The sequence below is a fragment of the Planococcus citri genome, chromosome 4, assembly GCF_950023065.1.
Source record: "Planococcus citri chromosome 4, ihPlaCitr1.1, whole genome shotgun sequence".
Lineage (NCBI taxonomy): Eukaryota > Metazoa > Arthropoda > Insecta > Hemiptera > Pseudococcidae > Planococcus > Planococcus citri.
Genome location: NC_088680.1, coordinates 11,914,308 through 11,940,912, shown reverse-complemented (window position 1 = coordinate 11,940,912; position 26,605 = coordinate 11,914,308). Strand labels below are relative to the sequence as shown.

The window sequence follows — 26,605 nt, the reverse complement described above, 5'->3', positions numbered from 1 at the left end:
AAAATAATTAAAAAAGCCAAAATTTTTAAATTATAAAAACGTAAAAAAAAATCGAAACAATCATTGCTCCAATTAAAATGTCATAATGACGAAACTTTATTAGGACTTTGACAATTTCAGCAAAAATGCAGGATTTTTTTGAAATTGTTATGAAAAAATTATATTTTTTCCAAATTTTTGTCAGTGAAGTGAAACCATTTTGCAAAAGATAATAAGACAAAACTTTTCAATAGTTTCTGACAGAGATAGAAGTGAACATTTTTGGCATGAATTCTGACCAAAAAAAAAGATTTTGACGATTTTTACAAATGACAGGGCTTTTCTTGGAAATATTCACCAATAACGAGACTTTTAAGCAATTATTTTTTGAAAAAAGAAAATCTCATTTGTAGCTTAATTTTTAGCAAAAAAATGAGACTATTTTTCAGCAATTTTTGGCACCTTTTAGGTAAAAATAATTTTTTTTCAGCAGTTTGAGTAAAAAGCAAAAATTGTTGTCAATTTTTGAGAAAAAGTGAGAATTTGGAATTTTTTTTGTGAACACTCGACAATTTTTAGCAATTTTTGGCAAGACATTTTCAAAAGTAATGCCAAGATGGCAAGATTTGAAAAAATTAAATTTTTGATTTTATTTTCCAAATACCTACCTAAGAAACTTTAGTAACAAAGATTTTGAAAAAAACATCGAATAACTTGGTTAAGTACTTGAAAAGTAACCGAGTACGAGCACTTTCAAAGAGGGGGAGGGCGGAATGGAAACAATGGGTTCAATTTTTGGCCAAAAAAATTACATTTTGAGGTTTTCAGATCTGATCAGATCAGATTAGAACCAGGAACTGCTCCGATCAGATCCTGTAAAAACTTTGATCTGTTGAAATTTAATTCTCGTTATGTCCAAATCCACTCTCATATAATCCGGTCCAATCATTTTCTTGGGAGTATCTTTTGGGTCATCGGTAAATCGTGCCCAAGAGCTTGAAAATACTATTTCCACCTGATCCATATAATTATTCTGTACATTTTGTCTACAGCTACGTCTGTCATTTGGATGAAAACAGTCCCCAAGGAGCTGCCTTAGTATTCAGTGACGCTTACAGTACTCAAGTTCACGACGATGACATGGTAAATATCGCCCAAAATCTCACACTCATACCTGGGAACCTTTTCCTTCTTTATCTCTACTCTCTTTCATCTTTTTTTTTTCGCAGGGCAAACAAGGCGTATTCTCCCTAATCCTAGAAAACAACAACGGCACATTCGAAATCTCGCCCAATATCGTCGAACGCAAAGCCTCGTTCACCATCCGAGTCCGAAGCAACCTGTTACTCGACTACGATATCAGAAAAAGCGTCGAATTTGTGGTAAGCCACCCATATCCCCTTCAACCATCCCTCTTTCCTCTCCCAACCCAAAAACCATCACACGAGTACCTATCAAAATCAAACGTTAATTTTTCTTGTAAGATAGTGGCTCGAGAACTCGATCCAGGATCGTTGTCCAGTTCAGTGACCGTGCTGGTGTATTTAAACGACGTCAACGACAATCCACCCCAATTCGAACGTACCATTTATATGGCTCAGATCCCCGAAAATGCCACAGCCAACGCTTACGTCACCGAAGTCAAAGCGAACGATACAGATACGGGGCTTTTTGGCCGGGTACATTATACTCGTGTGCTCGGATTCAGGAATAGCTCTTTGCTACTGAACTCTGTGACCGGTGTTATTACTTTGGCTTCCGATAATCACGGTTTCGATCGGGAAGAAGCTTCGGGTGAGTTACCACCATCGTCGAACTGTGGGTGGATGTTTTTTATTTATTTTTTTTAACCAGTCTACAGGTACCTAATAATTTGTTCCCTTTTTTCATCTTGATATGATCATGTGTAGAGTACCACTTGACGGTAGAAGCTCGAGATATGGAAGGGGTTGGATTACTAGCCACTGTACCGATCATCATACGAGTGCTGGATGTGAACGACGAGACACCCACTTTCGAAGATGCTCCTTTTCATTTCACTCTGACTGCCGATCTGAAGAATTTCTCGACCAGAGCTTTCATCAAAGTAAGTTCGAGCCTTCGAGCTGTCAGATTTGTACCATTTTATTGACCAATTCTCGTATGACTAATTTGTATGTTCAACCAGGCCATAGACAAAGACGCCGAACCACCCAATAATATCGTCCGATACGAAATAATCAGCGGAAATTATAATAATAAATTCATCCTGAATTCGGAAACTGGTACGTGTGTCGTTGTATTGCTATTGCTGGCTTCTTATATGCGAGCTCGACCGAGCTGAGAATTAATCGCATTTTATCATTCTCGAAACGTTCGGAGTCGACATTCTGTTTTTTTTTTACTGTATAATTCATTATACGGCGCGATGTCGATAATTATTGCCGAACATCTTTATGACATCTTCGTGATTGAAATTACATACTTAATTGATTAATTCTGCGCGCAGGCGAACTAACCGTGAGATATTCCTCGGACTCGCTGGCACAATTAAGAAAACGCAGACAGGCAGTCAGCAGCTCATCCGGTCCGTCGAACGTGTATACGCTGACAGTACGAGCTTACGATTTAGGTAGGTAGCAGCACCAACAATAATTAATAATCTGGCATAGAACAATAGTAATAATTACTCCCCCCCGGATCCTCTCAGACAACTTTCACCTTAAAGGGGACACCCTAAGGAACATTTCAAAGCCAACTTACTGAAAAAAAAGTTGGCCCTGCTAACAAAATGGCGGCCATTTTGATTGACAGGTCACCAAAATCGCAGATTTTGCCTTCCAACATAAGACTCGCCCAACATTTTTCAAACTAGACAAATCTAGATCGAAATAGCGTGAAAAAATTCATCACTAGCTAAAATTTCAAGAGCTAAAGTGCATTTTTCGATTTTTGGTGAATTTTTGAAGATCAGATTTGGGCCAAAAATGTGGGAAAAAATCAAAATTTCATCAAATTGACCTAGAAAGCTTAAATTTGAGATATACCCTATTTTCGACCTGCCAAATCGATTGGAAATGGTTTCATCTCGTTTTGAGCAGTTCTGGAGCCTCCAGAAGATTTTTGAAACTTGAAATTCCCACAAAATCTCATCAAATGACGTTCGTCGTCGTCTTCATCATCGTCGTTTCCTTGTGAACAGTAGGCTTGTTGGCCTGTCTGCTACGGTGTGGAACCTTTTAGGATGAGCCTGAGGTATCAGTGAGTTTCCTCCTAGGTCTTCCTCTGCTTCTCTTTCCCGTTGGTGTTTATTGGAGGACCTGTTGACCTGTTTTGGTGATCTTGTTTCCTCCATCCTCTTGACATGATTTCTCCAATCTTTCCTACTCTTTTGTTAAAATTTGTGTCAATTCTCCTTATGATCTTATACACCTTTGGCCATAACTTGTATGTCGTTACCTTAATGCAAAATCCGAGTATGTCCATCCAAAAAAACATCGTCATTTTGCGTCACTGATAAGACTCTGGGAAGCCCTGAATTTAAACATTTGCATCTGAGTACAGTTAAAATGCACCACCGAAGATGCAGGAAGCTGACCGATGTTCAATCAGAACTCAACGAACCCTTCCGAGCATTTCCGAACCTTATCAGTGATGTGTAAAATTGTACTTTTTTTGTATGGACATACTCGGATTTGGCATTAAGGTAACAATGTGTCATGCTCCAGGAATGTGATGAAATGTTCCCAGCTCTCTCTCTCTGTAATTTCCTAGACTTTCTCTTAACTTTTGTCAACTGTTTTCGATATTCTTCACCATCAACCTCACTTTTTGTGCTCATGAATTTTCTAAATGCCTGTCTTTTATTTTGTATGAGTTCTTGGATTTTATTGTCCCAATTCTTTATGGGGAAATATTGTTTGCACGACGAAAAAGGGCGTCATCACGACAAGCATTTTTTTGTTCATAAAAGATGAATGAACGACGAAAAATTATGAAGTTCCGCGCCAGATGACGCCTGACAATAAAGTATTTATGAACAACTACGATTTAATAACGAGATAAGCAGTATTCATGACCAAAATAATTTCATACACAACAGAACATTATCAGTTCAATTACGTTTATATTTTGTACAAATTTTAACAAATAATCAACTGAGGGTTTCTTTCAAAAACATTTGAGTGAAATTGTGACTCAGTAGAAGAGAACCAAATTGACCTAAGCGAAGCGAGGGCAAAATCTTAGGGGAAAAACGAGAATTTTGAGGATAGATCGGCGATTTTGTCGGCAAATAAACGATAATTAAATTCATGATTGTAAAAAATTTGAATTTTTGAAAACTGAAACTAAAATATTGTTGGAATTTTTGTATTTTCCTAACTTTTTTGAATTTCTCACAATTTCTCAAGTTTTTCCTACTTTCGCGGAACCAGAGGGGGGCAAACTAGCCCCCTTTCACTTCGTACCTGAGGTCAAAAAACGAAGGGGGGGGGTCACCCATCAAAGTCCACAAAACATTACTTCTATAAAGAGCAATTTTTTACATACCTACTTAGTTTTTTTGGTATCATTTTAATATTTTGAAACGTTTATTTCTGTTGGTGAAATGCCTGTTTTTGATAGAAAAATTTTGTCGTGCATTGCCTTATATAGCAGTGGAAAGTAATTAAATGTTGTGAATTTTTTAATTTGTTGTTTGATACATTATTTTGTCGTTGGAGTACCTTTTATGTCGGGGTAAGCTCTTTATTGTCGGGAATTTCCAATTTAGTCGTGGAAATGATTTTTCTGGCGTGAAAGTGCCTATGCTTGTCGTGCTGACGCCCTTTTTTGTCGTGGTATTAAATCACACCCATTCTTTATTCACTTTGTCCCGATTCTGCAAGGAACCATTATGCCTAAGCTTTCTTTTGCTGCTTTTATCACAATGGATTTGATATTTGTCCATTCTTCTTTCATCTCCTGGCTTTTTGGCATCTCTTCACTTATGATGTTTAATTGTTTATCCATCTTTGGTACAGCCATTGGTTGGTTGGGTCATCCAGGGCTCTTGTGTTGATTTTCTTTTCATTTTTTCTGGCTGGTATTCTTGTTGTTCCCATTCTCATTACTCCCTGAACAAAATGATGGTCAGTGCCTATTTCTAGACCTCTGTATGTTCTTACATCCAAGAATTTCTTTGCGGCATTTTCATTGGCTATAAAATGGTTGGTCATTGGGCTTTGTCCTCTTGTATTGCTCCATGTCATCTTGTGATCTTTTTTGTGTTGGTAGAATGTATTCATGATTCTTAGTCCATTGAAAGTGCAAAAATCTATCAGTCTCTTCCCATTTGTATTCATTCCTTCTGTCCCATACATACCAGTTACCAGGGCCGGACCCATTGAACACGTGGTCTACTGAGATATCCCATTTTAGCCTCCTGATTTTGGGCTCCTCCATTAATCAGCCAAATTTTTTTCTCCCCTTTTTTAAAGTGCAGGACACTGAGCATAAAAATTCATTCAGGAATTTTTTAAGCATCCCAGTTTTTACCTAATTGGCCCAAATACGTCGCGGCCCACCAAGATTTTCTCGGTAACTTGGTGAGTGGGTCTGGGCCTGCCAGTTACTGTCTTTACACTCTTATCTCCTACCTGAGCATTCAAGTCTCCTGCTATTATCAATTTATCTTCTGGATTTACTGCTTGTACTGCCCTCTGTAGTTGCTCGTAGAACTCTTTGCATTGTTCCTCTCTTCCCTCTTCTGGTGCATATACTCCGATTATTATAAGAAAGTCTTTTTTCAATCTCATCCTTGCTGATACAATTCTTTCATGCCATATGTTGTATGAGTCGATGTTTTCACGGTGTTTATTATGTAAGTATGTGTAACATCATTCCACCTGCAGCTCTAGTTTTCTTGTCAACTCCGCTGTAGATAACGATGTCGTTGGAAACCCGAAATTCACGCTGCACTCTAACTTAAGCATGTTAGTAAGTCGACTGCAGGTGACTTCAAGTCATTTTGGAGCCTCCAGCGACTTCTTGAAAATTCCTAGACCCTCCACTAGAATTTTAAAACTTGAAATTTCCACAAAATGGGGAGGGGGAGAGAGTGAGTGACCTGGATGAAAATTAATTAACCACGTATTCGTGCTTTTTTCAGGAGTACCTCATCGATGGTCTACAGCCCAAGTGAGAATATTTCCACCCGAAACAGGCACCAGACTTCTGACATTCGTTATGCCAGCCAAAGGCTTAGACTACGAGCAAATGGAAGAGTTACTCATGGGAATGACCGGAGGCCACGTTACCATAGTTGAAATCAAACCTTATCACACTCATAGATATGCGAGAGCAGTGGCTGAACCTAAAAAAGCCAGCAATAAGGAGAAAAGCGTAGTGGTGGCTCGAGTCACTTATGGAGATAATTCGATGGTCGATATGGAGCATGTGTACTACATGTTGCAGTCTATGTATCGGAACAGCGAGAAGGAATCTGATCAGGTTGGTAGAAATTTCTGTGGTGGAATAAATCATATTATTTTTTATGGTTTTATGCCTTAATTCAAGAGCCCCAAATGGGTACATTATATCGATAAATCGTACCTAGTATTAAAGTGGATGAAAATAAACTTACATTTCTGTAGCAACTTTGCTCAATTCTGGAAACAACTGATAGGATGATTTTGAAACAGTCTGGGTCCAAACCAGTACGAAATCTCCAAGTTTCTCGGGTTATCGAAGCACTGAATATGAAAAATGATGCGATAATTATTAAAAATTTAGTAAACGTATTCTTAAATAGGTAAATAATAATATTGAAAAAAAAAGGGGTACTCGGCTGAACTCGTGAAAGTCAATAATACCACACACAAATAACTTATTTCTACCTAAACTAAATCGAGTTTTGAGTCAATTTTCGAATTTTAAATCAATTTTGGAAAGAGGTTATCAGATTGTTATTCGATTTTCAAATTAATGTTTAAAAAGTTTGAAATACATAGGTACAGGTAGGTAATAAATTGATAATCTTTTTTGAGAATTGAGTTTTAGAAACTTTGGAATAATAATTATATGATTCTTAAACTAGTAATTTCAAACCTTTTAAAGGATTTTTTGGTAATTTTTTGCGATCAGTCGACACATTATTGGGATGAGATTATTTGATTTTTCAGACAATTTTTGGTTATTTGATCAATTTCTCAAAACTTTGGGATCAATATTTTGTTTTAAAATTGATTTACAAGAACTTCTGAAGAGATATTTTGATACTCAATGATCATTTGGTCATTCCCCCCTCCCCCTCATCAACCGACAAATTTTTGAATGAACTTGAAATTTTCAATTTTTGATGAATTTCTAAAACCGTTGGGATTAATAAAATTCAAAACTGATTAGAAACTAGGTCGAAATGGTCTGTTGATCGAAAAAAAAAGGATCATACAATATACCTATGTACAAAAATTGACATTTGCATTCAAATTTTCTCTTTAAAAAAATCTTTGAAGTTGAAAACCCATCTTAAGAGTTACCGGAAATGAATTTTTTGTAAAATTGTATAATGCATTCATAGTCAACAAGAAATGAGTTTAAATGTTTAAAAATTCACTGAAAAATCGATTAAATTTATTGCCAAATCATTTTGTTGGTCACATAAATGACCAAAAAATCTGTTTAAGATAAAAAAAACATCCCAAAAACTAAAAATTGATTAAAAATTTAAAAGTTGAGCAAGAAGTTGATCAAGTATTCCAATTATCTACATATTTTTCAAAAAAAAAAAAAAAAAAAAAAAAAAACAGATTGAGAAATCATATGTCAAGAAATTGACTAAAAAGGAACGTGACTAAATTCATTCCAAAATCGTTTGTTGATCCAAAAAATGGTGAAACCCTCATTTGTGATTAAAACCCCATCCTAAAAGTTGTTAAAAATCAATAAAAATTCGAAAAATTGAGTGAAAACTCGATAAAGTTCATCTCAAAGTATTGTCTGTTGCTCAACAAAATGGACAAAAAATAGTTTAAGATCAAAAAACTATCTTAAAATTATTTAAATCAATTAAAAATTGAAATAAAGGGTCCAAATTCTTTGAAAAATTAATGCAAAATCCAAAAATCTACTGACACATCTGGAGCTTATCCCACAATTATCCATTTCTCGAAAAAATTACCAAAAAAAAATTTATGATCAAGAAAACATCCCGAAAATTGCCCAGAAATCAATTTGAATATGAGATGCGAGTCTCAAAGCTTCTAAAAATCACTTAAATGTTTAAAAAATTGATTGAAAACTCGATTTAATTTATCCCAAAATCGTATGTTTATAGAAAAAATGACGGAAAATTTATTAATGATCGAAAAACTATCGAGGAAATTTCTGGAAATAATAGATTTGAAAATCCAAAAATTGCTTGCTAATTTTAAAATTGCCTAATCTTAGCGAAAAATGACGAAAAAATACATTGATGCTCGAAAAGGCGTCCTAAAAGTTTCTGAAAATCAATTTGAATATGAAACAAGACAACTAATGTTTTTAAAATTTCTAAAAATCAACTATAAAAATTCAAAAATTGTCTGAATAAAACTCGATTTAGTCATCTCAAATTTATCTGTGGATCGAAAAAAAAATGACTAGAAAGTCGTCCAAAATGAAATGACAATCATAAAATTTTTGAAAATTTATTCAAAAATTAAATAGCTACCTAGTTATTTGTCAAATTTGATTAAAAATCCAACAATTGACTGAAGAATCAATCAAGTTTATTTCAAAATCATTTATTGTTCGAAAAAATGACCTAAAAATCATTAAAGATCAAAATTTCACCCCAAAAGTTTCTGAAAATTATTTTAAAATGTAAGTACCTAATGATCAAATTTTTTTTAAAAATTAAAATTTCTAAAATTGACTGAAAACTTAATTACCTATGTAAAATTCCAAAATCACCTGCTGTTTTAAAAAAAAGATCACAAGTTTCATGATTGAAAATCCATCCTAATAGTTTCTGGAAATCAACGTTTCAAAATAAAATAAGTAATAATGCAAAAGTATCTGGAACTCAATTTTTACAAAAATTAAATGAAAACTCGATTTTTATCCTAAATTTGCCTAGTGTTTGAAAAAATGATCAAAAGTCCATTCAAGATTAAAATTAAAAAACCACCCTTGAAAGCTCCTAAAAATCTGTTTAAAAATAAGTAATTCAAGATATTGGTTCCAAAGTTTCTGGAACTGAATTAAACTCAGAAAATTGATTGAAGAAAAAAAGACTCAGAATCCATTTAAGATTGAAAATCGATCCTACAACTTTTTAGAAATCACTTCAAAAATTAACAATTCTGGAATTCAATTTAGTGTCTCAAAAATTGACTAAAAACTCGATTTTAATTCAACGTCTTGAAATCGTAAATTGATCATAAAATGCATCAAAAATCCACTCAATATTGAAAAACCATCGTATAAATGTTTAAAAAATTAAGATGATGATTCAAAAGTTTATGAGATGTAAAAAATTCAAAAATTGTTCAAAACTGGACTAAAGTTTATCCCAAAATTGTCAACTGGTTGAAAAATGCCCAAAAAATCATTCAAGAACGAAAAATCATTCTGAAACTTTTTGAAAATCAATTCGAAAATGAGAAACTAGACCAAAGTTTATCCCAGAATTTCCACTGGTCGAAAAATGACCAGAAAATCATTCAAAATCGAAAAATCATCCTGAAATTTTCTGAAAATCAATTCAAAAATAATAGTGCCACAATAATCATTCTAAAGTTTCTAAAAATCGATTAAAAAGATCGAAAATATGTAGTCTAAAAACTAGATCAAGTTCATCCCAAAATTGTCTCTAGCTTGGTCATTTACGATTTTAGGATCTATTTGAACAATTTTCCAATTCCAAATTAATTCCTAATTACGTTTTTTTTTTGGCATATTTTTTTCAGTGAATTTGAACAGATTTAATTCGCTTTTGGCAGTTTTTTTGAAACTTTTTTCATTACGAAACTTTTTTTTTGATAATTTTGCAAGGACTCTATAACTTTGATTTGAATTAAGTACCTACAAATAATTTTAGGCCGATTCTCCAAAATTCAAATCAGACCACTATTGATTAATAAATAAATTTAAAAGATATTTCAGCAGCTTCGGGGTATTGAAAAAATTTCTCTGTCAATTAAAAAGGGAGTTTTCAGGCGTTTCAATTGTTTCATTTCACATATTTTTCAAACCAGACAAAAATTCAATCCAAACTAAAAACAAACTCACCTTAGCTAATTGCAAAAACAGAAGGCAGACCATCGAACCGATTCCACTCTTAATTACCGGACACAATTAACAATTAATCCTACATATTTCTTCATCTCATCTATGTTTCAGCTCCAATACCAACCCGCTGAATCGGGCATGAGCGTATATTGGATCTTGCTGCTCTTGATGCTGCTTATACTCGCCTTATTTATCGCGCTGTTGTTGTGCTACCTATCAAAATGCCATCCGTGTTACACTTTGTTCGGGTAATTAAAATATATTCTATCATTAGATAAGTTAAGCTTAATGAATGAAAAATAAAATAAAATACTTCCTAAACCGATTTCCTTTTGCAAGTTCGCTTATTAAGTAAACGTTCCTCTCGAGTAAACTTATTTAATAGGCGAACTTGGTACTTGGAATAAAATTATTTATTTACTGCTCGAGTAGGTAGCTATATTCATTAAAATAATAGTAAATTAAATCGATTTTTCCAGCGAGAAAAAAAAGAATCAGGTATCCGATGCGGCTCAAACCATTAACCTGAGCAGTAAAGGGGTTCAAGGTAAATATTTTTATACGTCTTACTCGTACTTATTTTGCGTACTTGAGTATATTTTTTAAACACACCATTATTTTTTCCACAGCCAATAACCATCACAGTCGCAGACTGGAGACTCGCAGCAGTAGCGATTCGGGGTACCGAAATCGATGGAAATTCTATCGTCGTCGAGAGCACGATTCTCAACCTGTGTTCTTAATACCAAAATCGATGTCACCAGCTCACTACAGAAAGTCGACAATGAACGATGAAATGCCAGCTTTTATATACCGAACCGATGTTTCCAGTATGGAGAGGCATGCTCCGGGTGATTTACTCGTTCAAGATATCGCTGACAGCGAATACCATATTTTGGATCCGGCCAAATTGAATTTTCAAAGGGTCAATGAACCGGTAAGTTTTAGCCTACTTTGGATACAATATAATCTTTCTCAACTTGCCTCACAAGGGTACCTCTTGAGGTGTCACAATCCGATTTGAATGGGACAACGATTTTTGGAAAGAGCATAGTCTAAAACTCCCAAAACCAAATTTTCAGCAGCCCAAGTTCGTTTTTCGATTTTTGGCGAATTTTTGAAAATTCAAAATTGACTGTTTTTGGCGATTTATGCTTTTTTTTCAAAAAGTACGTACTCGATCAATAAAAATGGTCAAAATAAGTCCCAAAACTAATATTAATTATCCAAATCCAAATTTCACTGTTTCCAGCCGTTCTGGAGCCTCCAGCGCGATTTTTTAATTTCTCCAGAATTTTGAATTTGCTCCAGAAGGCGTGAATATGCAGTTAAGGAAGCTAGAAATCGAGTTGTATATTACACTCGACCTGTTCAACGAATTTATCCACATTTGAGCCGATTTTGAGAGTGACACCTCAAAAGTGGTTTTTTGACCAGCTTTTTTCAAAATTAAAAAATCCAAAAAATCAAAAGTTTCCCGTTTGTGTGGAAATTTTTGAAATTCATGCAAATCGCTGTATCTTGTCCAAAACTAACCCCCCAAATCCAAATCTCACAATTTCCAGCTATTCTGGAGCCTCCAGCGCGATTTTTCAATTTCTCCAGAATTTTGAATTTTCTCCAGAAGGCGTGAATATGCAGTTGGGCAGCTCAAAATCGAGTTGTGTATTATACTTGACCTGTTCAACGAGTTTATTTACATTTGAGCCGACTTTGCGAGTGACACATCAAGAGTGGTTTTTTGACCAGCTTTTTTCAAAATTAAAAAATCCAAAAAATCAAAAGTTTCCCGTTTGTGTGGAAATTTTCGAAATTCACGGGAATCGCTGTATTTTGTCCGTAACTAACCCCCCAAATCACAATTTCACTATTTCCAGCCATTCTGGAGCCCCCAGCGCGATTTTTCAATTTCTCCAGAATTTTGAATTTGCTCCAGAAGGCGTCAATATGCAGTTGGGCAGCTCAAAATCGAGTTGTGTATTATTCTCGACCTGTTTAACGAGTTTAGTCACATTTGAGCCGATTTTGAGAATGACACCTCAAAAGTGGGTTTTTGACCAGATTTTTTCAAAATTAAAAAATCCAAAAATCAAAAGTTTCTCGTTTGTGTGGAAATTTTCAAAATTCACGCGAATCGCTGTATTTTGTCCAAAACTAACACCCCAAATCCAAACTTTACAATTTCCAGCCATTTTGGAGCCTCCAGCGCGATTTTTCAATTTATCCAGAATTTTGAATTTGCTCCAAAAGTTTCCCGTTTGTGTGGAAATTTTCGAAATTCACGCAAATCGCTGTATTTTGTCCAAAACTAACCCCCCAAATCCAAATCTCACAATTTCCAGCTATTCTGGAGCCTCCAGCGCGATTTTTCAATTTTTCCAGAATTTTGAATTTGCTCCAGAAGGCGTGAATATGCAGTTGGGCAGCTCAAAATCGAGTTGTGTATTATTCTCGACCTGTTTAACGAGTTTAGTCACATTTGAGCCGATTTTGAGAATGACACCTCAAAAGTGGGTTTTTGACCAGATTTTTTCAAAATTAAAAAATCCAAAAAATCAAAAGTTTCCCGTTTGTGTGGAAATTTTTGAAATTCACGCGAATCGCTGTATTTTGTCCGTAACTAACCCCCCAAATCACAATTTCACTATTTCCAGCCATTCTGGAGCCCCCAGTGCGATTTTTCAATTTCTCCAGAATTTTGAATTTGCTCCAGAAGTTTCCCGTTTGTGTGTAAATTTTCGAAATTGACGCGAATCGCTGTATTTTGTCCAAAACTAACCCCCCAATTCCAAACTTCACAATTTCCACCCATTTTGGAGCCTCCGGCGCGATTTTTCAATTTCCAGAATTTTGAATTTGCTCCAGAAGGCGTGAATATGCAGTTGGGCAGCTCAAAATCGAGTTGTGTATTATACTCGACCTGTTTAACGAGTTCATCTACATTTGAGACGATTTTGGGAATGATGACACCTCAAGAGTGGTTTTTTGAGGTGTCACTCTCGCTCCGAAACGGCTGGAAACGGTAGAATTTGCGCTCCGAGGGTCAGTTTTTGAAGAAATTCAGCGATTCGCGCAAATTTAAAAAATTTCCTCGCGAACGGTTATCTTTTGATTTTTTGGATTTTTTAATTTTGAAAAAAGCTGGTCAAAAAGCCACTTTTGAGGCGTCACTCTCAAAATCGGCTCAAATGTGGATAAACTCGTTGAACAGGTCGAGTGTAATATACAACTCGATTTTTAGCTGTCCAACTTCATATTCACGCCTTCTGGAGCAAATTCAAAATTCTGGAGAAATTAAAAAATCGCGCTGGAGGCTCCAGAACGGCTGGAAACAGTGAAATTTGGATTTGGATAATTAATATTAGTTTTGGGACTTATTTTGACCATTTTTATCGATCTAGTACGTACTTTTTGAAAAAAAAGCATAAATCGCCAAAAACAGTCAATTTTGAATTTTCAAAAATTTGCCAAAAATCGAGAAATGAACTTGGGCAGCTGAAAATTTGGTTTTGAGGGTTTTAGACTATGCTCTTTCCAAAAATTGCGGTCCCATTCAAATCATAGTGTGACACCTCAAGAGGTTCCCTTATTGTCAGCCTCTAATCCAGTCCTCGATTTTTTTCCCAACAGGAAACTGCTCCCAGAACCAAGAAATACATCGCTAAGAACTCTCACGATCGTCACCGTCGTCAAACATCTCCAGGTCCTCGAGAAGAAACCTTTGTTCGGGAAGGTCAAGCTGAAATTTTACGTTTGCAAACCAATGACGAATCCATCGTTGCTGAAGAAACACTCCTGCATCAGCCTGATAAAACATACTATAATCATTACGACACGAATAACACCTCGAAAACCAGTTCATCTCATACCGAACACCCTGCCAAGCAGTACGATACTCAGAACGGGGCCATAACACAAATCGAATACATCGTTCCTCCGAAGCAATCCTCAATTGAAGACGAAAGTCGAACAGAGAAACCCAAGCTGAACAGATCCAAGCATATCGAAGTCGAAATCGAAGAACCCTCAGTGTCAGCAGAACCAGCTCCAGTATCACAGGAAATCCAAATGATCCGTATCGAGCCCTCTCAGAATGCCCCCTCATCCTTCGAACCTTCTCCAGGACCTTCTGAAATTATAGATACGTCGATAGTTCGAGATGCAGACCTCGTTACCAAATCAGTTTCCGAGAAGATCTCCAACGGAATGACCAAAATAGGTATCGCCAACTATATCCAGCATTCTAAGACCTTAGCAAGCACTCAAGACACCCCCCAACCTCCGGCCAGCGAACCTGATACGTTTCGTAATACAATCCTAGACGTAGCTCATCTCGAAGAAGAACGCAACAGGTTGACTTCTTTCCAACGAGACATCCTGCTGACTCGGTTCTTGGTCGAAGAGCAGCGTCGTTTCTTGACTCAAACAGTGGATACTCAAAGTCTTCCAGGTAGCTTATCCATGGGTACCCAAACCGATCGCCATCGATCAACACAAACCGACGTCCTATGTCTGATGCGACCCGAACCTCGAAAGGTTAAAAGCGAAAATGACGACTCGAGCGACAGCGATGCAGACGTACTTCATAAGAAAGGCTACAGAAGATGTTACAGCGTCATAGGGAAAGATAAAGCTCGATACAAGATCCGTACACCGATCATGGAAGAGGCCGAGAACGTCGAAGGAGTCAAGTCACGCAACAGTTCATCTCAGCATCGTCAAAACAAAAGCAGCATCTTGAGAATGGCCAATAACCGGACCAAAATCCATTCCAGGGAGGCTACAGCCGAAGCTAACTCGAAACTCGACCTGAAACACGCCAAAGGCAAGTATAAAAGCTCCAACGATTTGCGAAACCATCACGTTTCGTTGTGCGATGTCAAGAAATCAGTCTCTTATACCGATATCAACGATACTCGAACAGTGCTCTCTGATAAGGAAATGTACACGCCGAGATCTCTGAAATCTAGACTCATAGCCAGACGTCTGAGCGCCTCCGAACCTCCCAAGGTGGGAGCTCATAGTCGTCGACAAGAGTTCAAGCAGAACAGATCCAATACTTACGAGAAAGAGTCACACTTCGAGCCATGCAAGAAATGCGAAGAACGTCGAAAAGAAGGCACCTATAAGCCTAAATGTAAACATACCTCTGCCAATAATAAAACCACAACAGCGAATGTGGAGAAAACCAACGTCAGTTCGGGATCGAATACGAGCGGTGAGATTAAATCAAATGGGGGTGGAGGTGAAAATAACGACCCTAATCAGACTACTCCTCCGATCAGTGCTACTTCCACTTTGAAGCTCAAAAGCAAGAACCAGCAGCTGATGGAGAAAAAGAGCGTCTTCACTATCGCTTACGATGACGCAGCTACCGAACATTTGGGCAACAGTAGCAACGGATCTGTACAGGAGCAAGAGCAATAATGAAAGAGCTTATCAACTCTTGAACATTTTTTAACGCACTTTTTTTTATTTTATTAAAATTTTTATTTTGCTACAATTATAACATAATGAAAATGCTTCCAGTATGTTCCTCAAAATGAAAATCAAAAGAGTTTGTTTTTTAATTATTTTTTTTAAAAATCATTATAAATTGCTTATACTAAATAGGTAATTACCTATAGTTATTTTTATTTTTTTTTCGAGTAGAAAAATTTTGCCACCGATTATTTAAATACCTAATCTAATATGCTTCACTTTGGAAGAAAAATTATTTTGCAACGTAAAAATTTCAATAATTATTTTTATATGTTTATGTAATTTAATACTCTTGTACTCGTATGTTCCAATATTACTAGTCATGTATGTAGTTACCTCTCATGTAATGTGTAAATAGGCTATAATAGTTATCGCAGATTGTATTTTTCAAATATACATTTTTTTCAAAAATTTATATATTTTGTTGACCTTCTCAGACAGAAAAACTCGTAAATCAAAACAGAATTTTAAAATGAAATGAAAAACTGAAAATGGGATCAAAAACTGAATATAAATCAAAAACTTGGAAAATAGATAAGAACCGAAACTTAAGATGAAATAAAAAATTAGAAAATATGAAGTCAAAAACTCAGAAAATAGAACCAAAAACTGAAAATGAATTCAAAAGCTGATGATTGAAAATTGAAAACTGAAAACGAAATTGAAAGTTCTGAACATTTAAGTAGTATCTAAGAACACAACGTAAGAACTAAAACTAAAAAAAAAACTGAAAAAAATTGAAAACTGCAGAAAATAAAGTTGAAAATTTTTAAAAATAAAATTAATTAAAAACTGAGAACGGAATAAGGAACTTTGAAAGACAAAAAAAAAAAAAAAATGAAATGAAAATCTCTGAAATCAAAATCAAAAATTTAGAAAGGCAGATTAAAAACTGAAAATGAAATTTGAAAAAATGAAAATGAACCCAAAAAAACTAAAAGTGAAATATTATAAATCCAAGAAATAAAGCTGACAACTAAAAATGTAATTAAAAACTGACAGTGAAATAGAAAACATGAAAAGTAAAGAATAAAACTCAGAAAGTGTCTCAAGAACGCAGAAAATGAAACTCAAAATTTAAAAATTAGTAATTAGGTAAAATAAATTTTAAAATGAAAATAAAACCCAAATCTTGCAAAATGGTAAAAAACAAAAACTGAAAATGAAAAAATATGGATTTAAAAATTTGGAAAATAAAACAGCTGAAAACTAAAAATAAATTTAAAAAAAAGATGATTAAAAAATGAAGACTGAAAATTCTGAACTTTAAAACAATAACACAACATAAGAACGAAAACTCTGGAAAAAACTGAATACCATCTGATTACAAAATTGAAAATTTCAAAAAATAAAATAAAAGGCCCAGAATGAAATGGAAAAGTTGGAAAATGAAAATGAAACCAAGAACTGAATAAAGGTCACTGACCGTTCGATCAGGCATCTCAAGGTCGTCTGTCTGCCTGCCTGATTAGCATCTTAAGGTCATTGACCCGTCTGCCTGGCTTCTTAACAATGTCTGTCTGCATGTCTGGCCTCTTGAGGTCATTGACCCGTCGGTATGGCTTCTCAAGGCCATCTGTCTGTCTGCCTGTCTGATCTCTTGAGGTCATTCACCCATCTGTCTGGCTCTTCAAGGCCATCTGTCTGCCTACCTGTCTAGTCTCTTGAGGTCATTGACCCATCTGTCTGGCTTTTTAAGACCGTCTACCGGCATGGCTAGCCTCGTGAGGTCGTTGCCCGATCTGTCTGGCTCTTCAAGACCATCTGTCTGTCTACCTGTCTAGTCTCTTGAGGTCATTGACCCATCTGTCTGGCTTTCCAAGACTGTCTGTTTGCATGTTTGGTTTCTTGAGGTCATTGTCCTGTCTGTATGGCTTCTCAAAGTCGCCTGTCTGCACATCTGGCATCATCAGGTCATTGACCCATCTGTCTGGCTTTCCATGCCCGTCTGTTTGCCTGTTTGGTTTCTTGAGGTCATTGACCTGTCTGTATGGCTTCTCAAGGTCACCTGTCTGTACATCTGGCATCATCAGGTCATTGACCCATCTGTCTGGCTTTTCAAGACCGTCCACTGGCATGGTTAGTCTCGTGAGGTCGTTTGCATCTGTCTGGCTCTTCAAGGCCATCTGTATGTTCACCTGTCTACTCTCTTGAGGTCATTGACCCGTTTGTCTGACTTTCCATGACCGTCTGTTTGCCTGTTCGGTTTCTTGAGATCATTGACCCGTCTGTATAGCTTCTCAAGGTCACGTGTCTGCACATCTGACATCATCAGGCCATTGACCCATCTGTCTGGCTTTTCAAGACCGTCTACTGGCATGGTTAGCCTCGTGAGGTCGTTGACCCATCTGTCTGGCTCTTCAAGGCCATCTGTCTGCCATCTGTCTAGTCTCTTGGGGTCATTGACCCATCTGTCTGGCTTTTCAAGACCGTATATCGACATGGCTAGCCTCCTGAGGTCATTGACCCATCGGTCAGGCTTTCCAAGACCGTCTGTTTGCCTGTTTGGTCTCTCAAGGTCATTAGCCCGTCTGTCTGGCTTTTAAAGACTGTCTGCCTGCCAGTTTGATCTCTTGAGGTCATTGATCCGTCTGTCTGGCTTCTCAAGGCCATCTGTTTTCTGTCTGGCTTCTTGAGGTCATTGACTTGTCTGTCTGGCTTTTCAAAACCGTCTGTGTGCCTTCTTGAGGTCGTTGGCCCGTCAATGTAGCTATCTAAGGTCGTCAGTGTACCTTACTTCAATTAGAGTAAAAATTTCATACATAAATTCTCCCAAGTTTTTCAAGTCTAGCACAATTGCTTGGAATTTATTGAGACTTTTTTCCAAGTTCCTACAAGTCTGAACAAATGTTGTAAAATCTGATGACTGCTCTAAAAATAATTGTGAATATTGATCAATTTTCAAGTTATCTTTTTGAAATTCCAACGTATAATAATATCGATTTTTTCCAGGTTCTTCAAAAATCAGACATGATAATAATCAAGAATCGAACAATTTTATCTGCGTGACGCGGGACAGCTTGATGAATGTTTTGGACAGACCCCCGCCCAAAAAACATATCCATGTCAAAAATCAAAAGAAATCAAAAACTGAAAATTATATTATCAGAAACATTGAAATGTTATGATGAAAAATAAAACCGAGCACACTGAAAATGAAATCGGAAACTAAAAATAAATCTAGGAATTATTGAAACAAAAATTTGAAAATGAAAAACTTGTTGATAATTTTTTTTTGAGTTTCTTCCTTCGAGATCAGTAAGGTATTATTTCATAATTTTTTGCTCAGTATTTTCCATTTTACCTCAATAGGTATTCAAAAGAAAAATGATGACATTTTTCAAGACTTTTCAGCGAAACATCAAAATCTTTCCAAAATGAAACCTATTCTTAATTTTTTTGTTTTTTCCACTTTCAGGCTTCTTTACTCTTTTAAAAATATTTCATTTGTTTGAAAATGTTTAAGTATACCTAGTTTACTTAATTATTTTGAAAATACCTAAATTATAATTCAAAAATGTTTGATTTATAAATATTAAGTTGGTAAATACTCTGATTTGGGACAGGTGATAGTTATGGGGAGGTAGATGAGGGGGGGGGGGGTTAAGAGGAAGGAATTTTACTCCCCAGATATTTTTAGACGATTTTTTTCGATCGACGAATAATCGTTTCAAAAATGTTGACTAAAATATTGAAAAGTTCTCATTCTGGCATTTGAAAAAAAATCCATCTCATCTTGAATCTTCACCATTCTTTCATTTATTCGCTACCGCACATCAGCACATCTCCGACAATCTCCACTGCTCCAAGGGACAAATGAGCCAAATCACTTCTTGGAAAATTACACAATTTCTACATGGCCCGGAGTTCACAACACACCTCCAATACCGTTACCCACATCATCGTCATCGTCAAATTTCAATTAACTTTCAAATTCAATACTTATCCATCTAACAAGTACTCGTATTTTCATATCTACCTATGCATCATCATCTATTGAAAATGAGCAGGTAGGTACTGTGGAACAATACCTACGATCTTATAGACGTTGAAACATTGTCGATAGTAAGCCGGAAGCTAAATACGACACCAAGTCAAATAATACAGCTGGGTTTTTTGTTTCCAAGCGTTGCCCTTTATTGTAAGTACACTTCATCTTATTCTTCTTGATTTTTTTTTTTTTTTTTTGAACATCGTACACTATTGTGAATACTTATCCAGCTATATATACAGCTGGTACATCGAATACATACACACTTTTTAGCATGGTTTGCTCAAGATATAATATTATCTCTGGTATCATGGACCATGGTAATTAGAAAATGGTCCATTGCTTGGTGTTGCTTTCAAAGTCGAATCCAATATTAATCACTGTGTATTCCACGAAGACTTATTAGCCAAATAAGTAGATACCAGAATCAGGTACCTTCATCAGCTTATACGTACTTTGTACCTAAGTACATAATGCACTTATTCACAACAAGTACCTACGAGCACCTATACACCTATCCATATGTACAGGTAGGTATGTGTAACTCAACTATTTTATTTTCCAAGAATAAGTATTTAAACTACTTCATAATGCACCGGCGCGTGCAACAATCCACATAGTGTAAATTGCTTTCTTCGCACAAAGCTTTACACAAGCTGTATAGGTCTAGGTACCATCCATCCATCCATCCATCGTAATTTACCTTTAGGTCTAAGTACTTACGCACGTCCATCGCCATAATGAAGTTGTAAAAATGCTATTCACGTCCAATCCGCGTACAATAAGTACGTACACTACACAAAGTGTGTACTATGCGAATGTCTCTTTCTCTCCAAGAATTCTCTCATCTCTGAAGAGTTGCCGCCGCGCTGCCTGCTGGCAATTTTGCACTTTGCGAGCCAATTTCTGGACGAAAATTTTATGTATGTATTACTATTCTATTCTTTTTTTTTTTCATTTCTTCTCGTCTCGGAGTCTTAATGTATTCAACGAACGTATCGGAAATTAAGAATTTCGCAAGGATTCCAGTCCATTACATTCGCGCAGTCTGGCATTATTGGTATTAACTATACGTAGTACGGATGTAATAGTACCCTCAGAGACCTATACGTTTACGTATGTACCTATTATTACGTCAATGCAAGTACCAAGAATCCTTGTTGCGTTACAAGTCGCATGACCCCTCCCAAAAAAACGTGGACAAAAATTGGCAAAGAAGAACTTATAATAGATACCTACTTATGCGTGTATGGTTACTACTTACCGAGAACTGAGCAGCCATTGCGATGACTCAATAGGTGATCCATGAGAAAAAAGGTGTAACATTATCCTGGAACAAACAAAAATACAGAAATTAATTTTTTGAAAAAAAAAATTGAGAACAAATGGTGAATTTTTACTCAAAGTTGAGGGAGCAGATGTCTGAAAACATGGGATCAAAACTTGAGTTTATTTTTTGGACCAATTAATCTCCCCTTTTCCCCTCTTCTAACCTTATAGATCTCTTGAAGAATCGAGAAAAATCAAATTTCGTCAAAAACATTCAAAATAATACAAAAGAACTCATAATTAAAAGTTTGAAAAGCTCAACTTTTGAGAAAATCGCCTTCAAAGTTAGTTTTCTGAAAAAAGCTGAAATTTCATGTAATCCCAAAACCTTCATACCTAAAATTGAAGATTATTGTTTCTGATGTCAAATATTACTACCCACCTGCAATAGCGATTTTTTTTACTCAATCGTTTCATGTTTATGAGAATTTTAAACCTGAAAAACAATGATTAATAAATTGAAATTTTGCATAAAAATTCATTAGGTATCTACTCTGTTCAAAAGCAAAAAAAAAATTATTAAATTACATTTTCTGTCAAAAAATTTAACTTCCGCTAGCGCTGCAGCTACAGGTAATTTGATTAGATTTGAAGGACTGTTTTCCAAAAAGGAATAGGTAAGTCAATTTTTTTGAAAATTGAGTTTTCCACGCCATTGTGTTCTATAGGTTGTATCTCACCTATTTAATTTCTAACCTACCCAAAATAGCTATTTATTTACGCACAATCCAGCTCTTCTGTAAGTTGCGGATTGCAATCGTTTTTCCAAAACGGAACAAGTGTCATGATTACTTTGTTTTCGTTGATTTTATAGCCAAAGTAGAGCTGTGAGCATTGTGTTTTTAATAGATAGTACCGTACTGTAATAGTACTTAATTTTCGTTTTTATTTTATTGCCAAAATGCAGATAAAATTTTTTAAAATCATGCTGTATATAAAAAAATATTTGATTTTTGTCAATTTTATTGTAAAAATGGAGGTAAAAAAATTTTTTCCACCAAATTTTTGTTGTAATTTTGTAGCCAAAACAGTGATAAGTTTAATTTTTTTAAATCAAAAATCTTTTTTTTTCAATTATTGATAGTATTGTAATACTTGATTTTTGTTAAGAATACAGGTAAAGTTTTTTGCGCTGTCAATGTGTTTAATGGATGCTGTCATTACAGTTTGTTGGAACGATTGGCGAAGATTAGACATGGGCCTGCTCTCATTCACAGTGATTGTCTACCTGCTATTGCTATCACCAAAACAACTGGAGCTCCTAAGCTCAGACATATTGCTAAACTTAATTATCATATAGTTCAAGATTTTGTTAAAAATAATAAAGTCGTTCTTAGATTTGTTAGGTTGGAAGATCACCCAGCTGACGCCCTCATGAAAGCTCTTGCCTCAGGTCAATTTCAAGAACATTGCAGTAGTCTGCTTAATATGTGAACTTGGCAGCGGTCTGCCAGATTTGAGAACTTGGCAGTGGTCTGCCAAATTTGAGAACTGGGCAGAAGTCTACTTGATTTGAACTTGGCAGCAGTCTGCTTAATACAGTATTTGTGATTCGATTTATTCCAGGTCATTATTAATTTGAAGAATATTGTACCTTGCGTTATGAACGTGTTATTTCATCACTTTCAAAGTTATGATCTACGCTAAGATTAAAGGGGTGTGTTGGCTGAACTGCGAGTAATCTTCGCTTCAATCAGTTGTTGCCTCTATGTAGATGCTAGATGTTCCTACCAGGTAGCAAACAGTCACCTTGGTGCTCTCTTTAGTGTATTTATACCTCGTTGTTATTCTTACGTACTTCGGATGTACATGTTGAACTGTTGATGTGTCTTTTATACTTTTATACTGAAATATAACTTCTTTGATATAAATATCGTTTGTTATCTGCATGTTTAAAGTACACTTAGTCTTTCACAAGTCTTATGCGCCAAGTTTTTGCTTGTGAACAGGGCTATGAAATCAACACATATGTGTTGAGGTAGATCCAATACCACATGCAGGATAGGTGGCATACGGCATACTCCAAATGCATCACACCTTAGAATGGGCACTAAAAACGTCATTTATCTTGAAATCATAATTTTTGACTTATTGCTTTTTGGAAAACCGCCCTTCATTTGAATTAAAATTAAGAAATAAAATTAGATTTTTAGTTTCAAAGACTGAATAGAATTTAATTTTATTGCTAGGATTTAAAAATTACATTTCAAAATTTAATATTTCAAGTTTGAGTAAGTATTGGAATTTAAATTGCTATTTAGGCAAAGGAATGTAAATATTGTAAATCTAAATTAAAATACTTAAATGAGCTCCATAGAGACTTACCAATAATAACTACAGGAATTGGAAATGAACTGGAAATTCCTTGTGAGCGCGAAGCCATTCAATTAAAATTGCAAAAATCAAATTTATTGCCAAATCAACGAAATAATTAAGTAACAAAAATAAGAATTGAAATTGGGATTTAAAACCAAAGTGGCTGACATCTGTTGGCTGAACGCGGAATTAATGGAAAAGTGATGATGGTTACGCTGTATACATACTCTCTAAATTTGAAACAGTCCATTTCACTGCTTAGCAGTCACAACATTTTGCCTTTTTAAAGCAGTAGTTTTTTTTTACTGCAAAACAGTGAAAAATTACTGAATTGGTCAGTAAAAAATCATTTTGACTGACCAATTCAGTAATTTTTCACTGTTTTGCAGTAAAAAAAACTACTGCTTTAAAAAGGCAAAATGTCGTGACTGCTAAGCAGTGAAATTTGACTGCTTTAAATTTAGAGAGTAATTATGTTCTTATGAGAAATTTCACAACTTCAAACAATGATTATAAATTCACCAAATCATCTGGTAAGTAATGTTTTTTTTTTTTTTTTGTTGTTTTAAATTAAAAAGTGTTTCTTCTACTTTAGGAATGAACTTTTACTTCTTGGATTAAGTAGGTAACTCATTTTTAACAGGGATGCTGCTGATATTATTGATTGCTAATCGATTAATTTTCCCCAATTGTCACGATTATCTTGATGCATGACACCAGCAAGTTCGCAATACCAACAACATCGCTAGTGTGCAACAAGAAATTTACTCTAAAAACTGGAGGAAGGTTGTTGACTTTTGGAAGTAAGCTCCGCCCACAGTTTTAATATGCGCAGTGTCCAATTTTTTGCGTTCACTTTAGCGATTCTTGCAGAAAAGATGGCAAGTTGTTAGTATCATGATATCGCAATAATTGCGATAGCTCATTTATTCAATCAATAAAATTGATTATTGTGATATTTAATATGTATCATTGGCATCCCTGATTTTTCAACACCTAAAAATTGTATCATTCAAGTCCCTTTCTTCAATGTAAATACATCCCATAAGCAGGAAGCAGAATAATATCATTTGAATAAAGTACATTTTGCACATGGTTCAAATCACTTGAGCTGAAAATAAGAAAGTATTGGCAGAGTAGAAGGTTTCTTCTTTCATTTAAAACAAAAATCACCTTGCTAGCTTGGTTACAGAATTAATTAGAAGAGAAGGTACAATTATGGACCCCTCTTTGCTTAGAGAAAACTACTAGCACTATGTTCATGCTGGGTACTAAAAATTATACTAGTATTGTAATATCAATGATCCAAGTACTTATTTCGGATCCATGCAAACTTTGGTGTCTCTCATCAGCAATTGTTTTTTTTGTGCATTATTTTCTTACCATCGGAAAATTTTACAAGGTTTTCATTCGGTAATTCATCAACTTCAAATAACGTTTGGAACAAAAAAAATTATCAGCGAAGTAAGTAGCTTATAATGTGTACTTTCAGAATATACTTTCATACTTGTCTTTTAAATCGTAGTCGTTCAAAAATACTTTATTGTCGGGCGTCATTTGGCGTGGAACTTCATCATTTTTCGTCGTTCATTCGTCTTTTATGAACGAAAAAATGCTTGTCGTGATGACGCCCTTTTTTGTCGTGCAAAAAATATTAAAATTTTCCCCTAAACAAAAATATAAAGCATCGGCGCTTCATTCCACAAATCGTTCACGAACGAATGAATCATTTTTCAAAAAGTCGTTCGCGAACGATTCACTTGTTGAGAGAACGATTCGAAACCCAAACGAATAAATCATGACCATTTTTTGCACTATTTATTTCATCATAATTATCATCTGATCTGATTTTTTCGGTGATTCGTTCGCGAATGATTCACTTGTTGAGTAAATAACCCATGAATGAATGAATCACAAATGTGATCATTTCATCAGTATCAAAATTGACAATTTTTCAGCAAATCGTTCACGAATGAATGAATAATTTTTCAGAATGTCGTTCGCGAATGATTCACTTGTTGAGAGAACGATTCACAACACAAATGAAGGGATCATGACCATTTTTTTTCACTGTTCATTTCATCATATTCATCATCCGATTCACATAATTATCATTTCATCAGGGGTACTTACCAAAATTGATCATTTTCAGCAAATCGTTCGCGAACGAATGAATCATTTTTCAGCAAGTCGTTTTCAAACGATCCGCCAGCTGGTTAAGTGATTCACGAATAAATGAATCACTTGAATCACTTTCTGAGCACTAAACTTATAAACAAATGAATCCGAAACAATTTTTTTCACCATGTTCATGCTGGTACTCATTCCATCAATACTGGAAATTGGAATGAACCATTTTACAACTAATCGTTCGCGAACGAATGAATCACAAATGATTTAGTTCATGCGTCATTTCATCAGAACGTGAACTAATCATTTTTCAGCAAACTGTTTGTGAACGAATCAATCTCAAATGAGTGAAATAAGACGGTTCACCTCACCAAGATGCGAACGAATCTTATTTGAAGAAATCATTTGCTAATGAATGACTTTCTTCTATATGAATCACTCACGATACATATCACGTTTTACAAACGAATCATTTCTCTCGTGAGCCTAGCATGTGACTATTCTCATTTCTCAGCCAGAAAATATTTCACACATCAGACGTTCGCGAACGATTCATTTTCTGAGAAAAACGTTCGCGAATGATCACTTCGGTGAAAAAACGAGTATTTTAGTAAACGAGTCGATCAATGAGCATTCAGCATTTTCACTTCAAAATAAAAAATTCGGTTTTAAGAAAATTCTGCAAGGACAAATTCGTTTCTTATTCCATTTCCAAAAAATAACTCGATGTTTCGTAGTTACCTAGCTCGAAACTTTGTCCAATAGTTCAATTATTTTTCACAATCCAACTGACGGTGAAATCGTTCGCAAGTGATCTTCATATAAAAACGATCCTTTTACATAGCCTAAGACCTTATTATTGCTCGAGAACAGATTCGTCATTTCAAGGGCAAATTCGTTCACAATCTATTTTCCGGCATTTCAGCTCTTTCATTCCCTTTGAAAATCACCTTTCTCGGTGCAAATTCACCCTAGAGCTCATTTTCGACCATCTTCGAGCCATAAACTCGATTCTTTTTCAATTTTTCCATTCGTCACATGACCAAATACTTCACCTTCGCCCAAACCCCAAGAATCTCATAACCTTAGCTCAATTTCGAACCGACCTCTTGCACCCTGCATCACTCCACCAGCAAATCCCAATTC

At 35.3% G+C, this 26,605-nt stretch overlaps 1 protein-coding gene across 2 annotated transcripts in view; it reads left to right on the top strand.

Annotated features, from left to right (window-relative positions):
- The window catches only part of Cad86C (Cadherin 86C), a 36,705-nt gene extending 20,597 nt beyond the window's left edge, over positions 1-16,108 (top strand). For both annotated transcript variants that reach the window (XM_065360814.1, XM_065360813.1), the window contains 11 exons: positions 1,032-1,122; positions 1,209-1,361; positions 1,464-1,773; positions 1,890-2,065; positions 2,147-2,243; positions 2,468-2,590; positions 6,110-6,450; positions 10,324-10,460; positions 10,692-10,759; positions 10,842-11,149; positions 13,843-16,108. In XM_065360814.1, coding sequence (XP_065216886.1) covers positions 1,032-1,122; positions 1,209-1,361; positions 1,464-1,773; positions 1,890-2,065; positions 2,147-2,243; positions 2,468-2,590; positions 6,110-6,450; positions 10,324-10,460; positions 10,692-10,759; positions 10,842-11,149; positions 13,843-15,639 — 3,601 coding nt within the window. In that variant the 3' untranslated portion in view covers positions 15,640-16,108. The remainder of the gene's footprint in view (positions 1-1,031; positions 1,123-1,208; positions 1,362-1,463; positions 1,774-1,889; positions 2,066-2,146; positions 2,244-2,467; positions 2,591-6,109; positions 6,451-10,323; positions 10,461-10,691; positions 10,760-10,841; positions 11,150-13,842) is intronic.
- Positions 16,109-26,605: the final 10,497 nt, after the last annotated feature.